The 17,858-nt window shown below is 41.0% G+C and overlaps 1 protein-coding gene across 3 annotated transcripts in view; it reads left to right on the top strand.

The window, feature by feature from the left end:
* Nucleotides 1–17,858, top strand: part of sdk1a (sidekick cell adhesion molecule 1a) — a 316,953-nt gene that overhangs the window by 276,010 nt on the left and 23,085 nt on the right. For all 3 annotated transcript variants that reach the window (XM_017703196.2, XM_017703194.2, XM_017703195.2), the window contains 7 exons: nucleotides 3,425–3,619; nucleotides 5,504–5,705; nucleotides 9,531–9,634; nucleotides 9,833–9,903; nucleotides 11,524–11,656; nucleotides 13,542–13,598; nucleotides 14,065–14,166. In XM_017703196.2, coding sequence (XP_017558685.1) covers nucleotides 3,425–3,619; nucleotides 5,504–5,705; nucleotides 9,531–9,634; nucleotides 9,833–9,903; nucleotides 11,524–11,656; nucleotides 13,542–13,598; nucleotides 14,065–14,166 — 864 coding nt within the window. The remainder of the gene's footprint in view (nucleotides 1–3,424; nucleotides 3,620–5,503; nucleotides 5,706–9,530; nucleotides 9,635–9,832; nucleotides 9,904–11,523; nucleotides 11,657–13,541; nucleotides 13,599–14,064; nucleotides 14,167–17,858) is intronic.

Here is a 17,858-nt window from a genome sequence, read left to right as displayed (position 1 = left end):
TCTAGGTTTTTGATCTCTGGTCAAGTTGCGTCTGGCCTGAGGTCTTTAACTCCCTGCTCTCCCTCTGTGACACACCGCCAAGTCACAATGAGACATCTGTGTGGCTAAGGAGAAAGAGAGTGAAAGGAGGAAAAATGCTGTGCTTTAATGAGATTAGGCTGTCTAACACTTTGTAGTGAATGAATCTCAGAATAAACTGCTGCCAAATAACATCACAGCTGCAGATCACACCAAGCAAAAAATACACCAGACCTGACTGCAATGGAATGACGTGGTCCTAACATAGAAAGGGAAAGAGAGATTTACGCAAGGCCTTCTGAGTCATTTTATTCCTGTCAGGATTGGAGGTTTGTTCATGGAACAAATGTTCTGAACAGAAATAAGAGTGGTTTAAGTCCCCTAATGCTGCTCAAAACCACGGGGCCCAAAAGCAGGACTTTGTTAATGTGCAGTGAAAAAATGTGATTGGCTCATGATTCGCCCCATTGTTTGTTTGTTTGTTTTTCTTAGAAACACTGCACAGCATGGCCATTTAGCTCAAAACCTTGTAAGCTTGTTTTATTCATAGCCAGCCTCAAATGTAATCCGGTTTTTCAAAGGCGTCAAAAAACGTGCTCTTTTCCCGCCTCTCGGTAGAAATCCGCAAGCCGGCTGCTGGAGTCGGCGGACAGCTCTTGGGAGTTTGCTTTCGAATTTGCTGTTAGAATAATCCTGCTTAAATCTGCCCCCAGCCTGCCCTGCTCTCAGCCAGCACTGAACGCACTGCAGGGCCTGAGAATGCTCATCTGCGGTTTTCATGCGGGAACACATTAGGGCTACAGCAAGATCACATTCAGCCTCTGAGCTGAATAGATGTGGAATCAGGCACGGCCTTAGCTGTGAACCCCAGTTAATTACCTTCTCTTGCTTTTTTGGGCAGTACTGTGCTGTTTATTTGTTTGTGCTCGTATTTCTGCGTCTCATTACCTCAGTTGTTCTACAGTAAGTTTTTGAAAGTTCTTTGGAGAGATCTCTGAAAGGGGGTGGGTGACATTTCTTCAGCCTCTAATTCGCCATGGGTGACAGAGTAGGCATGGGTTGACATTCCCCTGCGTTGATGAGGTTGTGGCATAGCTTTCATGAAAGCACTGGAGATTGGAGATTTAGTGAAACAACTGTAACCTTTGCCACAATGCTCTAGCCATAGCAGCACAATGTAGCTGGCCATGGCTGGACCAGTAATCGCTGACCAATGAATGAGCACAATGGAGCTGCTGGGGTACAGAGGTGATGACCCAAACAATCACACGGGCCGTTGCCCCTGCAGCACAGACCCTGTCCACCCCGTAAAGCCCCAGCAAACATGGCAAGGGTCAGTGCCAGGCCGAATGACCCAGGCCTGCAGAGCTCAGACTGTTTTCTAGCATTTCCTGCCCACAGCACTCCTCACATCTCTGGGAAAAGCAGAGCCTGACATAAAAGCAGTGAGTGTGTGTGTGTGTGTTTGTGAGCATGTGCACATGTAATGGTGGGAGGATGTTATTTTTCACAGCCCCTCATGGCTGTAGTGGACATTAGGATAAAATGCCATTTGGACAGTGCTGCCTGTTTCACAATGTGGGATGGCCTGCTTTATTACAGTACACAGAAAGGGCCAGCGCATAGAGCAAACATGTGGCAAGATAGATGGAATAATGTACTCCACTTTGGTCAGACTCGGCCCACACATTCCTATCCCTGTACTTGCAACACTTGCTGTTCCTACTGAAGCTCCACAGATGAAATTGCACTCTGATGCAGCTCACCATGCCTCTCTCCTGTGCCTCTCAGTGGGGAAGCCAGGATCAAACCTCACATTTAGCAATCGCAAATGCTAGAAACACTCTCCGTTTGAGATATTATTAAAGATCCTTTGAAGTCCCCTAACACTTATTTTTACATTTGTTTAATAATAGTTTTTTCACTCCTGCCTCCCTGAAACAAGCAGAGAATTCTCTCAAAAGTGTAGAAACTTTCATTTGAGTAACTTCTGTACTTTTCATACCTAATTTGGTTTATAAGTAGAACAGGACATATTATGATCTGATAAAACTTGTATGATAAGTTATTGTTGTCTCCTTTTGTAGAAAGAAAACATTTAACATTAACATTTTTGCCATGTTTGGGACTTTCTGATGTCCAAATAAACAGCAAAACTGAAACTCAATCCTGATGATACAGAATGTACATCTGTTGTAATTGAGGTAAGTAGGTAATTATATGTAAATAAGTATGCAATGCATAACATTAATAACTCTCTGAGTCATCCCCCAAAATTCTAAGCTTATTATATAGCAGCAACTGTAAATTATTTTGTAGAATTTTTTTTAACAAAATTTAAAAATGTTCTTTACAGTGTCTTTTACCATTCATGATCAAAGGGCAAATTTGAATGGGCCAAAATCAGGTTAAATTAACTTACAGTGAAAGTTAAGATTTTTTTTCATTCACCTGTGAAATTACCATTTTTGATACTGCCTTTTTGTTTATTCAGTTTCCAGTTAAAAACTGCCAAAAAAAAAGCAGGAAACTTATATTTATTATACCATTACTGAGAAAAGGAAATTGACAAACTTGCACCAGAACACTGAAAATGGACATCTGAGATGTGGAGTTGAGAGCAACTTAACGTCTAAGAACTTTTGAAGTGTTTACAACAAACAAGGAAAAACATCACTACAGATTTCTTTTAAAAAAATGTCCCAAAAACACTTCCACATTAATAGTGAAATAAAAAGTAATTACAGCATTAGCCTGAAAAATATGTACTTAATAGCTATTTAGGTAGAAATTAAATAAATTAAAGGGTGTTGACTTTTGCAGTAATGAAAGTGTGGCCTGAAATACATGCCCTTGAAGTTTCAGGGATTAAATAGCCATGGAGTACAAGATGAACGAAGAGGTAAACACATTTTTTTCAAAAGTATATCAGATTGTGCTGTAAGACTTCAAAGAACAGCAAATATTTTTCAGCCGCACATCATATGCACGGAGTTTGTGAACTGTGTGTGTAGATCAGGTTCTTTTTTCTCTACAGTTACGCAGTAGGAAAGGGTGTTTAAGGTGGGTTCATTTGAAGTTAGTGGTTAGTGGTGGTGCTAGCAAATTTTCCAGTACAGTGAAGACCTTTTGAAAGTCATTCATCATCCAAAACTTCTGACTGTTACGGGTGTTTCTGAAGTAGGTTTTGCCTTCAAACAGTTGTGTTTTTTTTTTTTTCAGTGAGAAAATTGTTTTCCCTCCTGTGCTTTTGTTCTTTGAGTTCTCTGAGTTTACGACTGGGTTGTTTTGAGCGTCGCCGGAATTGTTTTCTCAGTTATTTGATGTGGTCCGTGGCACCGTTTATTCTGAGTGAGGCAGGAGTAAAGAAGTGTTGGGAAAATCATCTCGACCAATGTCGTTTCAGGGTACCAGGTCGCTTACAGGCTGGATTCTGGAGATCCGAACCAGTTCACCACAGTGGAGGTGGGCCCAGACACAAAGCAGTTCACCGCATCCAGTCTGGTCCCCGAGTCCGCCTACATCTTCCGCATTTCAGCCAAGACCCAGCAGGGCTGGGGCACCGCTGCACAGGCTGTGGTCATTACTACTGAGATCAGAGGTGATCTTCTGTCTGTCTCTCACGCACCCACACAGAGTAAACACTGGCCATCAATCTTTAGAGATTTTTATTTTCTTCCATGAAAGGGTCACAATACTTGTATAACCCCTAGAAATACTGTCCTTTAACCCTTCAAAGAAAGCTTATTTATTTTTTCTGTCAGTAGGCTGATTTTAAAAAAGACATTATCGTTCACAGATCTTGTTGTTCAGCTTTTTAACCTGATTAATGCCCAGATTTAGCCTAGCTGGGGGGAAAAGCCCACCCACTTCTCTTCCTCAGAGATCTTCTGAAGGAAAGGTGGGATTAAACATGCAAAGTTATTACAACCCCTGAACCTTCTGAAACTAATTGATTTAATTTTTAAAAGAAAAAAACAGTGATGCAGGGTCCACTCGATGGCTTTTCTTTCGCATGATCTGCATGTTTAATAGCGATCGATGATACCCACCTTTAAATAAACAATTATAGCTGTGTGCATCGATTGGGAGCATTAAAATCGATGGGATGGGTGCGCTGGAGCGCTACACAGGCTAGGCGGGGCAGCAGGGGCACAGCCAGGTCGCTGACTGATGCAGTGTGATTAAGACTAGTCAGCGAGACTGGCCTGACCTCTGCACTGCTGCTCATCTCTCTCTCTCTCTCTCTCTCTACCTTTTCATTTACCTATCTCTTTCTCTCTCTCTACCTGTCTGTCTCTGTCTCTCAGTTTGTCTTTCTCTTGCTCTCTATTTCTATCTCAACTTCTCTCTACCTTTCTTTGTCTAGCTTTTTGTATGTCTGTCTCTTTTTTTATCTGTCTATCTCTTTCTCAGTCTCTTGTCAGTAGTTCTCTGTCGGTCTCTCTCTCTACGTCTGTCTACCTCTCTCTACTTCTCTCTACGTCTGTCCACCTTTGCCTCTCTCTCTTTTTTCTTTCTCTTTCTTTCCATTTTCTCTCTTTCTACCTCTAGTTTTCTGTCTGTCTCTCTCTCTCTCTCTCTACCTTTTCATTTACCTATCTCTTTCTCTCTCTCTACCTGTCTGTCTGTTTCTCTCTCTCTCTCAGTTTGTCTTTCTCTTGCTCTCTATTTCTATCTCAACTTCTCTCTACCTTTCTTTGTCTAGCTTTTTGTATGTCTGTCTCTTTTTTTTATCTGTCTATCTCTTTCTCAGTCTCTTGTCAGTAGTTCTCTATCGGTCTCTCTCTCTACGTCTGTCTACCTCTCTCTACTTCTCTCTACGTCTGTCCACCTTTGCCTCTCTCTCTTTTTTCTTTCTCTTTCTTTCCATTTTCTCTCTTTCTACCTCTAGTTTTCTGTCTGTCTCTCTCTCTCTCTCTCTACCTGTTCATTTACCTATCTCTTTCTCTCTCTCTACCTGTCTGTCTGTTTCTCTCTCTCTCTCAGTTTGTCTTTCTCTTGCTCTCTATTTCTATCTCAACTTCTCTCTACCTTTCTTTGTCTAGCTTTTTGTATGTCTGTCTCTTTTTTTATCTGTCTATCTCTTTCTCAGTCTCTTGTCAGTAGTTCTCTGTCGGTCTCTCTCTCTACATCTGTCTACCTCTCTCTACTTCTCTCTATGTCTGTCCACCTTTGCCTCTCTCTTTTTTCTTTCTCTTTCTTTCCATTTTCTCTCTTTCTACCTCTAGTTTTCTGTCTGTCTCTCTCTCTCTCCCTCTACTGCTACCTTTCCCTCCTCTCTAACTCTCTCCCTCTTTACTGCTACCCCTCTCTCTCTCTCTCTCTCTCTCTCTCTCTCTCTCTCATTTGAATTCAGTTTAATTTAATGTTGCTTTGTTGTCATAATGTTTGTGAAGAGTTTAAGATAATTACAAAACATAAAAATATACATTTTATAAAATTATTATTTTTTTAAGATTCTAAACTTTGTGAAATCTTTCAGAACGTCCTCAGCCACCGCTGCGACTCAGTGTGCCTCAGGATCAGGTGCAGTCTCGTCAGCTGAGGCTGATCTGGTTGCCAGGTGGAGATGGCTCCTCCCCTGTCCGCTACTTCACCCTTCAGATCCGCCAGCTGCCCGAGGGAGCCTGGGTGACCCACTCCTCCACCATAAGCCACAACAGCACCTCCTGCATAGTGGAACGGTGAGCTACTATCTCATGCCCTTTTCTCTCTCTCTCTCCCTCTCTCTCTCTCTCTCTCTGTCTCCCTCTGTAATGCACAAGGCCTATAGCCAGGATGTATAAATGTGGAGTCATGTTTATCAGGCTTCTCCAGCAGAACTCAAAATCATTAATGGACAAAGCAGAAAACTCAGAAGCCAGATTAAAAAAAGCAAAAGAGGAGAGACAGATAGTAGGATGGTCCATAAGTCTCCAGATCTCAGACCAACAAGAAAGAACAGCCAAACAAACAGAAAACAGGTGAAAATCAATAGAGACTACACCAAGTAAAAAAATAAAGAGCTATAAATGAGTCGTATTCAGATCAGGTGTTCCCAAGCTGCATCGTTTAATATTCAGTATATATCAAGTCTGTTTTAATATTTTTACATTCATAGATAATGCAGCCACACAGTGCACACTTCAAGTCCATTAAAATGAGTAAAGGCAATATAATTTATGTGTGCTACAGTGTTTCTATCACTGTATAAAAGATGCACAAGGCTTCCTTCATTGTTGGATGTGGTATGATTTTTTTTTTTAAGCAAGAGTGCACGCTTATTCAGAGTGCAAAGTGGACAGGCCTTTTTCTGTTATAATGTTTCTAAACTGTGGGACTTGTTACCCTTCACCATTAGGCAATCAAGTTCAGTATACACGTTTAAGAAGTTTTAAAACAATTTTAATTCAGCAATTTTATTTAGATTTATAATGAACACAGTTTTTTACTTTACCTTCTGTGTCATTTGACTTTACTGTGGTATGTTTTACAGCCACGACTCCAAAAACATTGGCATGCTGGGCAAAAATTAAATAAAAACAGAATGCAGTGATGTGCAAAGTCTTTGAACCCTATAGTTAATTGAAAAAGTGCCAACACATCAAATGTTGAAACTGAGAAATGTTATTGTTTTTTGGAAAATATTTACCCATTTAGTGCCAGCAACATGTTTCAGAGGGGCAGCAAAGGGGCAGCAAAAGACTGGTAAAGTTGTGTAATGCTAAAAAAAAAAGTACCTGGTGGAACATCTCACAACTCATTAAGTTAACATTTGGCTGACGCTCTTATTCAGAGTGACTTACAATTTGATCATTTTACAGAGGTAGGCCATGGCAGTGTTAGGAGTCTTGCCCAAGGACTCATTGGTATAGTGTAGGGTGTTTGCCAAGGTGGGGATTGAACCCCAGTCTACAGTGTAGAAGACAGAGGTGTTACCCACTACACTATCCCAACCACATACATTACATTTACGGCATTTGGCAGACACTCTTATCCAGAGTGACTTACAATTTGATCAGTTTTTTTACACAGGTAGGCCAAGGTAGTGTTAGGAGTCTTGCCCAAGGACTCTTATTGGTATAGTGTAGGGTGCTGCCCTGGTGGGGGATTGAACCCCAGTCTACAGCAGAGAAGGCAGAGGTGTTACCCACTACACTATCCAACCACAACCGGTTAACTGGTGGAAGGTCTGGGTATAAAAAGTGCATCCCAGAGAGGCTGAACCTTTCAGAAGTAAAGATGAGGAGGGGTTCCAACACTCTGTAAAAGGCTGCGTCCCAAGTTAATACTCTACCATGCACTGAAGAAACCACATATATACATGATCCAGAAGCTCCCCAGAAACATCTTAAGGCCCAAGCTCATTTAAGATGGACTGAGGTGAAATGGAAAAGTGTCATGTGGTCTGACAAATCAAAATTTCGCATTTTGTTGGAAATCATGGATGCCGCGTCCTCCAGCCTAAGGAGGAAAGGGACCATCCGGCTTGTTAGCAGCGCAGTTCATAATCCAGCGTCCATGATGGAGTGTAGGTGCCTGGCTGAAATCCTGTCTCAAGCAAGAAAGGAAAATATTTCACTTTCAAAACTACATCAGCTGGTCCCCTCAGTCCCCAAGCCCGTGAAAAGAAGAGGTGATGCAACACAGTAGTAAACTTTTTTGAAACATGTTATTGGCATCAAATTTAAAATTTGCTTACATTTTTTAAAACAATAACAGTTCTCATTTTTAACATTTGATATATTGTCTTTGTATTATTTTCAATTACATATAGATTTTAAATGATCTGCACATTATTGCATTCTGTTTTTATTCACATTTTCCCATGCAACTTTTTTGGAAATTAGGTTGCATTACAATTTTATTGTAAAGTTTTTTTGGTACTGTTTTCACAGGTTATAGTTTTCGAGCTGGAACTACAAAACTTAACAGGATCACAGAGCCTATATGGAGATATGGCCTATATGTGTGCTCGTGCTTCTGGGATTGATCTGACGTACCGTTGTTGTACAGTTGTCCGTTGGTGGGAACACGTGTAGATGCACATTAGCAACCACCTGGGATACTATAGCAATGGCCTAGCCACACCTTGGCAACCACTTTGAACAATATAGTAATGATCTGGCAACCTCTTAGCATCCACCGCTGATACCATAGCAATGGTCTAACAAGGCCTAAGTAACCACCAGTGGTTAACTAACCACCAGTGTTATTATTGTTTTTGTTGTTGTTGCTACTCTTGTTGTTGTTGTTAATAGAGACCAATAAATTTAGTATGTGCATTTTCTGCAAATTCTGAACTGAAATGTTGTTTTTATTTTAGACTATGTTTTTTAAATCATTTTATGGTGTCAAAAATATGCTGTTTTTATATTTCAAGTTGCTATAACATGCAAAGTAGGCCTACTCCTTTCTCTTTCATCAATGTGTGATGGGTAGGTGGAGTAGGGTGGAGCTAGTACCCATGACTTTCTCCCCCAGCTCCCACTCTTCTTCCACTCTACTCCACAACACATAAACAAAAGTGTGTGCACACCTACCTATAGAGTCAGCTGAAATCCAGGCTGAGCTGATTCCATTCCCCTTTGTAACTTCATTACTTCATATTCTTTCATGTCTCTATCTCAGCCTTTCCCAGGCTTACTGCATACAGTAAGAATTATATAATGGGACTTTTATTAAAAGCTCAGCAGGCTTTTTCACTCTGTAGCGATTTACAACGCTCACCCTTCCATTTAGAAAGCAGGGACGGGTGCACCGCCTTGCATTTGAATTACGCTTGAGCTGCTACTGTGATTATATGGCCGGTCAAGTGATATTTTATATGCATTCAGAGGCCCATCTCATCTTGATCATGATGACTCCCCTCCCTCTGTTTAGGACTTTCTAACCTGTCAGTTCTTTATCGCCTTTTAAACAGCGTCAAATAGATTGTTTAAGCTTGATTTGTATCTTTGGTACCTGCTGACCCAGAAGAGTAGCACACTGCAAGGCTTTGTGTGCAACATTTCCTTTCCAGCTTGACAGATGCAAACTCACTTGCTAGCAGATAGGTCTGAATGAGAAAAGCTTTATTTTAGAGTCATCCTGTATCTGACCTTTCAATAGCTAGACAACATGTTCAAGAAACTGCTAAATTACATGTCTCAAGCCCATTGATTGTACCTTTACTTTGAAGTGATTCAGTGAAGTTAAAGTAGTTAAATGTTGTGCTTAATGAGCTGAACTGAATGTTTGAACTAAATGAGAGCTGAACAGATTTTGAGTCAAAGCAAAGCATTTCGTTTGGAGCATTTTCTCCTAGGTCTGTGTGTGCCTGGATATGATTGCACAGACACAGAATTTTATGACTTTGTCTCCTTCATAACAGGTAGTTCAATTGTGCTGTAATTGCCAACAGTGCCCTTAGATTTCCAAGCATTGTCTACGTGACATTTATAGATAGTAGCACGCGTGTGCCACATTGTTGACAATGGGAAACGGCTCTGTTCGATGCGAGATAACTCATGAGATGTGCTATCCCTCAGGCTGAAACCCTACACTTCATACAAGCTGAGAATGATGGCCACTAATGACATTGGAGACAGCAAGTACAGCCAAGAGACCGATGCAATTACGACTTTACAAGATGGTGAGTAAAGATGGAGGTGTTGCACACGTGCCCTCTGGTGCTAGCTGATCCAGTATTGATTCAAATAAAAGTGCTTCAGAAGAGCTTGACAACCCTGTCTTTTCTCTCCCGTGATTTTGGAGTGTTTTGATCAACAGAAATAGACAAAAGAAGAGTTTCTAAGTTTTGTGTGTGTTATTTTCTTCCATTTCCTGCCAGTTCCTGATGAAGCTCCTGTTATTCAGTCTGTGAAGCCCTCAACCACTACTTCTGTGCTGGTGCAGTGGCAGGTATGGTACTGCTCTCATTCTTATAATCAGCTGCACTGGTAAGCTTCATGCATCATCAAGTGTACATGAATCTAAGGCTTAGTGATTTGGCCTGAAGTCTTATTACAATGTATTTTTTTCATGTCACATCATTATTGATAATTATGGATAATTAAGTTGGTTTGGAAAGGCCAACTTAACATTATTCATTTTCTCCTTATTACTAGACTACAATCAGCCCACTTTGCAAAATCACTACTCCTACAGCTTTCATGCTAGAACCACAGAACTTTGCAGGATGGTAGATTTTATACCCAAATAGGTTGCTTGTGATTGAGGGAATGCTGAAGTCATTCCACTTACATTACCTATAATACTTATACCGCTACCTCTTATTGCACCAGTCAGTACACACTTTCTAGCCAAATGTTTTTGGACACTTCTCTAGTGTCACCATCATACAAGTGTGCTAGCAACACCTTAGTAACCACCTGGGATACCATAGCAACAGCCTAGCAACACCTTAGTAACCACCTAACAACCACAAAGTAATACACTAACAAGAAGCTGGATTACTATAGCAACCTCATAGCAACACTATAACAACTACATGGAATTACTATATAAACTAGTTATGCAAGTTAGCTTACCTTTTTAAGTGTTATTAGTCAGCTTTGTCAAGCAAATCTAAAGTGTTCACAAACTTTCCCTTTCTGGTTAAAATATGCATTTGCTAACGCTGGATATTGCTTCCTGTTTTGGTAGCCACACACAGCCCACAACTTTTCCAGATATCAGTGCTCTAAAATACTTGTAATATTAATAATAATAATAAAAATAATAATAATAACAATTGTTAGCTAAAGCTAAAGTTCAGGGTAATGCAGCTTATGGCTACTGAGGAACAAAACAATAAATGACTTTATCTCAATGCACATAATCAATACAGAAAGGATGTTTTATGCAAATAATCTCCATTAACGCTTTATAGCCCAGTTATACGTAGATCTGTCCTTAGTTGCCGCACTGCAAACGGACTGTTTCAGTCCAATGTAGTGAAGATAATTGCCTGTTAGATGCAGGCATTACAACTATTATCTGTTTAATTATCTGGCTCTCATTGATGAACAGCCCTCTTTAGCAGGACATGCTGAGTGGCTTGTCACAGCTCGCTTGGTATTCGTCCCACGACTTTGCATATCTCAGCGACATGAAGTACTGATAACATGTTTTTACGATGTTCACCGAAGACTCCGGCAGGGACAGGATAATTAATACCCAGGCACGCCTGCAGTCGTCGCACCCCAAAGGGATGTTAATTAGCAGCAAAACCTTTCTCTACTGACCTACGAGGGCCGGATCACTTCTCCAGCTGGCTGCTTTATCAGCGGGCATGGGGGCTTCGCCCGGTTGATTACTTTCAGTGCAGGTCTTTGTTAACGACTTGCTGACCGGGTGGCCCTGAAATGAAATCCCCATCTTTCATTTCTGCCTTCTGCTTGGTCTAGAGGCCAGCCCATGGAGAAACTCTCCCTACCCTCTTGTCAGTCTTCTGTTTTTTTCCCTTGGCCTGGATCTTTAATAGGGAGCACAAGGCCAGCCAGGGGAATGTGACCTTTAATTTAATCTGCACTGTTGCAGCCGCCCAAGGAGGAGAGTGTGAACGGGGTGCTGGTGGGCTACCGGCTGTATTACCGTGAGCTACAGTATGACAGCGCTCCACAGGAGTCCAAGAAGGCCATCAACAGCTCTTCAGTGCGTGGAGATTTGACAGGTAGGAGGACTAGCAAGTGTCGATCCACATATACACCCTGTCCTTTCAAAAAGAAAAATCTAAACCTTGAGCTTGAGGGTATTTTTATCCTTTTTTTTCTGAATACTTTTCTTTACAAAAGTACTTATTAAATGTTTAAAGTAAGATAAAAGTATTTAGGCCATCATTTATGGTGTAAATTCACATTCATTCATTGCAGTTTAAAAAAGAAAGAGTGAGGATTTCATTTGAGCTTTTCTTTGTTTATGTTCCAAAAACAGACCAAATTCAGTTTTACTTGCCTATTTTCCAACCACTCTTTATCCTGTAAACAGACTGTATTTGTTACTGTACCTTTTAAGACTGAAATGTGTAACTGACCAAAATGGGTTGTTTTCACAGCTTGATTCCCATATATGTACCATATAGACTGTAGAGTATACAGTATGTTTTAAAAGTGGTATCAAACTCTTTCATTTCATAAAGTGATGCAAGTTCAGTTTTCCAAAAAGGGCCCCTATTTTTTTTTTTTACTTAAAGTTTGCTTTTTTAACATTTCTGTGGATTTAGTCATCATGATATGTACATAATGCAAAATAGTAGCTGGCATTTTCAAATGCTATGAACTAAAATAAATACAATAAAAAATAAATGAAGTTATGTCTGTGGCTATTTGAGACATGGCTGGATTATAAGCACTGAGGCGGCAGCTGAAGCTTCCCATGAAATGTGTTGGTTAATTCGTGGTCAAAAGTCAGGACAGTTAGCTTGAACATTATCTGAACGGGTGCCCATCATCCATGCCTGTGTACCTGGTGGCTAGAGAATAATTTTCTGGTGGATGGCTGCACAGAGGTGAATTCATTCAAGTTCCTGAGCCACAGAATCATGAGTTTGAACTAGAGTCTTTGGCACTGAGCATGCCATCGCACTCCTCGCTCTAGGCCCCATCCAGCCAATAAATCTCCTTTGCCAAATTGGACTCGGCACTGTTGACAGCATTTAAATGCACAACCCTGGGGCAGCCAAGCACGAAAGCGTATTTAATATTTTTCTCTTCTTTTCACCAGCCAGGGGAGAAGTAGAGTATCTTCTGCTTCTCTCTTGCTCTGCTGTTTTCCTCTCTTCTCTTCTCTTCTCTTCTCTTCTCTTCTCTTCTCTTCTGCCTCTCTGTTCTTTTCCCCTCATCCTCCAGGCTAAGACCCTGCACCTTCCTAAGTGCCGCTAACTCTCAGCATTGCTCAGGCGCTCACACGGAGATCCATAAGCAAATTACCACAGCTTCACCCTATTTGTTAAATCTTAACAGCTCATGTTCAAAAGTCAGCAGGTGCTCCAAAGCCTGATAAGGCCCTCTGTCACTTTCAGGAGCGTTCCACTGAAGTGCGCGCACGTGCGGCTTTTGAAGTGCTAATGCATTTTTTATTCAGATCTGATATTGTTGTATTGCCAAACATGGCACACACACAAGACAGGGATGAGAAAAAAAACTAATCCTTCAGGAGTTGTCATGCTTTACATGAAATGCATCTCTTTATTTCAACATTTTTTTAAGGAAAAATTGAAATATGTTCTCTGAGTTGTAGTTGAAGCTGTGCGTTTCATAAGTCTTATTAGCACTCTAGTACCAGAGCGTGTTATATAGTGCTCTATATTGACTGCTGAATCATTAATCACTCAGGCTCTTTGGTGTTGCTCTTGGGGTTTCATTCCAGTCTGTGTGGATGGAGAGAGATGAGCATTGTGAAATCAATCCTGTGAAGAAATATGTGATGATGTGCAACTTGGGCTGAAAACCAAAAATTTACAGCCATGATGAAATAGTCCTTTGATTTGTGTATTTCCATCTTGCTTCATCCTTTAGTAATGTACTCCTCATCTATCTCTTTTTCTCTCCCTCCGCCAGCCAAAAGCACTGTGAAGACAGTGAGCAATCCTTCGCTAACAGAATTCGAACTCACACGTAAGTTTCATTCAATCGTCTGTCTAAATTAGGCACCGTGCCTTTGAAGGTCAAGTAAAATATTCGCATTCCCTGTGGCTAAGAGTATAATGCCCAATGCTGTCCATATTCAGAGGACAAGCTGCTTCCTCTAATCTGTTGTTCTGACAAGGAACAATCTGCACTTCGTTTATGCAGAGACAGAATCCTATTCCAGACACCAAACAGAGCCGTCTCACTCTGCTGTGAGGGCTTGCCTCATCAATACAACACAGAATACAACTCTTCTATTCCAGTAACAATCCTAGAATAGATCTTTTTTCTACTGTAACATCAGTTCACCAGTTCACACAGATAATCCTTATCCAAGCAGCACTTTTTTACACTATGTTGCTGGAGAAATGCCTTTTATCTGTTACGTTTAAACTCTGTTCCATTCGTTTAAGTATCATTGTACATCTTTCCCTCCTCCAATTGTGTTTCACAGAGCTGCAGAAGTACAGGCGCTATGAAATCGTGATGACAGCTTACAACATCATTGGCGAGAGCCCTGCCAGCGCGCCTGTGGAGGTGTTTGTAGGGGAAGCAGGTATTCATTGGCTTAACCTATCCTATTTATAACTGTGTGAATATGAGCCAATCCTCACTTGCTACGAAATGAACTTTTCCTTTAAGCTGCTTAAAGGAATAGAATCAAACATACACACTTTCTCCTTACTTCAAATGTAGTCCATCAGCCAAGCCATGTTTGATGCCACAAGTTTGCTTTTTTGGTTTTGCATTTGACCAACGAGGCTAAGATAGCTTTGAAGTGCAAGTTTGTACTCCATAAATTAGCACTGGACAGACTTCTGACAGAACCGTGTTTAGCCACGCAGTGTGTGGTCCATTGTTTTACAGTACTGTGCAAAAGTCAGATACTACCATTGATTTATTAAATTTCCAGTCAAAGCAGCAAGTACAAGTTATTCAATTTTCAGTGTCAGAATAAAACCTACAGAGAAGCCTCAACAACTAAATAAAGCATTAAGAAATGTTTTTTTCAGATTTAAATACAAAAAGTATTTTCAAAGAAATCTTTTTTCAAACATTTTTTTGACACCTAGAAAAGTTCAGTCTTAGTTTCATTTCCTGTCTTTCACAATCCAAGTAATCTCAAGCACATTCAATGATGCTGAGGCCTGTCCATTGTTCTGAGAGCACTAGCATCTTGTTTAATTTAGAAGGATTATTTGATTGAAATAAATGAAGAGATCTGACAGTGATTAGGTTCTATAGTGCTAATTGGAGAGGTGTTACCCTCATTGCCCCAGTGCTAAACATGCAAGGAAAAATCAGCTTCTATGCCTTGCTATTCTTTTAGTCTACCAATATAATATTGAATATTGGTGGTGCAGTAAAAAAAAAAAATATATCATCTTTATTCACTGCAGGTGTTGATCATGAAAGTTACGTAGCTTCTGATTCAGTTGTGGAAGATGCTATGAGAGGCCTATTAGAGGCCTTCATGCAGCCAAGGGCTGCTCTGCTAACGTCATCATACAAAAGATCCTATTTGGCCAGGGAGCCAATTTATGGTGAAACTGCTGCAACCCGCTGTCTTCTCAAAGTTGGTCTCGCTTAGTCCAGCTGGATGGCAGGTTTGAAGTGGAACACCATGCTGGAACTCTGTGGTCTGGCTGGTCCGTCTGCTACTAAAGCAGCCTGACAGATATGAATTGTGTCCCGGCAGCAGTCAGGCATGAGGGCAGGTGACGCAGGGGCACAGGGTGAAGTGGGGGTGTGGATCACACGTTTGACGGCGGTCCTACCCTGGCTGGGCCTGCAGAGGGGGCCAGAGAGCATTGAAGATGGGTGTTCATTCACTCGTCTGACTGACAGCTGTCAGTGGACATTTTACTCATGATGATCAACAGCCAGGCACTGAGCTCTCCTACCGGTGCGGTCTCCTCTATAAAGCACTGGAGTCCTGTAAGAAACTGAGTGATGCCTAGGTTCTGAGGAACAGGTGAAGAAATGGTGCGAGGGGCTGGAATTTACCGCCCACAGAGTGGCCTGTGAGATAGGTTTGAGCAGCAGGTTAAAAAGGGTGCTGGCGAGAGGCTATTTGTACAGTTACCACTTTTCTCTGACGTTACATCACATTCCTGTAGGCTTGACCTTGCTGAAATAGAGATTTTGCCATACAGAAAAAAGGCTTGCTTGCTGTGTGGCTGACAGTTCCAGTGTATTGTTTCTACACTCACCTAAACGTGTACACACACAGAAATAGACACAGACAGAGTCTACCTTTTATTTTCAAAAGATTCCTCCTCTTACAGGCTAATGACCTCCACTCTGACCGCTTCTGTGTCTAGTATAGAATTTTATGCCTGCCCATTGCCTCGGCATTTCAGCTGAAAGTAATGAACTGCTATATTTTAGAGTGCTCTTCAAATTCAGCACAAGTCGCCTCGATGCTAAAAACAGTCAACGCAATTACTGGCTGAGTAATATCCCATTGCCCTGGCAAACAGCTGAACCTGAGCAGGCTTCAGCATCTAATGAGCTGCCAAACCACAAGACAGGATGTGACGATGACGTCCAAGCTCCACCACTGGAAACCGGGCCCTAATTGCTGTGCTGCCTTGTATGATGCCATACACAGACTGCGCTGTTCAGCACCGACTCAGGCTGACACAGAGCTATGTGTAGATCTGTTGCATCCCCTATATGATCAAATGAATTCCTCCCATAAGAGTGGTGAGATTAGCACCATGGTTCTTGAATTTGCTCAAATGCGAGCTGTCATTTTGCTGTTTGATTTAATCCTGACCATGTTAGGCTAAGACAAAAATTCAGACAAAAAATGAAAGGCTTCCAGATGCTGCTACTTTTATCTGTTTTTATTGCTAACACTAAACAACAGAAGTCAGAAAATAAGATGCTTGAGATTATTTACAATTTGACATGGTTTGAGGTATGTGATGCAGTTTTCATGATGCTAATTGTTATAAGCTATCATCGCTTCATAATTATCCTGATAGCTCTAGTGCAAAAATAAATAAGCTGATGCATATTTATTCAGACACCAAACATAACTTGGCTGATCAGCTGCATTTGAGGTAAGAGGAAAAAATTATGAATTTGATTTTTCACCAAACAAATTTTTTTAAGAGCAGTGGTGGCAAATGGTGAGGCCATCTCTCCTCTCTGTGCCTCTTTGGGGTGCTTTTGGCTGTTTCTCGTAAGAGGCTTAATGAAGCAGTAAATATGAATCTGTCATAAAGAACTCAAGCAGCTGGCAGAGCTGCACAGGGTTATCAGCATCAGGTTATTAACAGCACCATTAGAGGGGGGCCAGGCGGAGAGATTACTCGCAGCAGCAGGAGGGGGAGCGGCAAACAAACAAATGAATTTCCCGCTGATTAACGTCAGGTTTGGTGCCATTCGAGGACGAGGAGGGAGGGAGGTGGGAGTCATGGGCTTGCAGGGAGGAGAGGCTGAGGCCTGGTGAATGGTGCTTTGCCCTTTAAAACAAATTAAATTTATGTAGTCCACCAGCCAATACATGTTTCAAGTTTACTTCTGTATTGTTTTTAGACTGGAGTTACAAGGCTAATGTACCTTACAAGTGATACCCAACATCTTAGCTTTTTTTAAACCTGCATGTCTAAATCATAATACACTTGCCTCAAACTATGTGAAGTAAATCATTTTTTGTGTTGTTTAAGCTTTTGTTTTCTGGCAGAAGTTGGCTGAACACCACAAGCATTTGCTAATTTTAATACAATGGCTAGGTGGCTACAAAAGGTGCCAGGTCATTCAGGCAACATGAGCACTTGTTAGCTAAGTTAGATTAAGCAACACACTATGCAGAAAGAACTGCATAGCTGTCCAACTGCTCAGACGTCCAGAGACAGTGGAGGGCGACAAGAAGAACTGAACTTTTTAAAAATTAGCATTTTTAAACATTTTTTGTTGTTGTTTTACCAAAGCTAAGGCTTACATTTGAAATGTGTGCTAGCTAGTTTGCTTACTGGTGCTCGGCCTGTAACATGTGATATCAGCATCTTCCAATATGGTCCTGCCCAACTAACATTGAATCAAGGAAACACAATCGGACAAAAATCAACCAAGCGAAATGATCAGCATTGTTCTTTATTTGGTGGTCAGTATAAAAATTATTATTATTAGTATTAATAAAAAAAATATATTAATAAAATAAGCTTCTTCAACACTGATGTAGTTTGCGTCAAATGTGTGATGGTTTAAGCCTGCAGTTTTAGTAATTCTAACTAA

Source organism: Pygocentrus nattereri, chromosome 27 (assembly GCF_015220715.1).
Source record: "Pygocentrus nattereri isolate fPygNat1 chromosome 27, fPygNat1.pri, whole genome shotgun sequence".
NCBI classification, from domain to species: Eukaryota; Metazoa; Chordata; class Actinopteri; order Characiformes; family Serrasalmidae; genus Pygocentrus; species Pygocentrus nattereri.
Note: the sequence above shows the minus strand (reverse complement) of the source record. Positions and strands in the feature narration are given on the sequence as shown.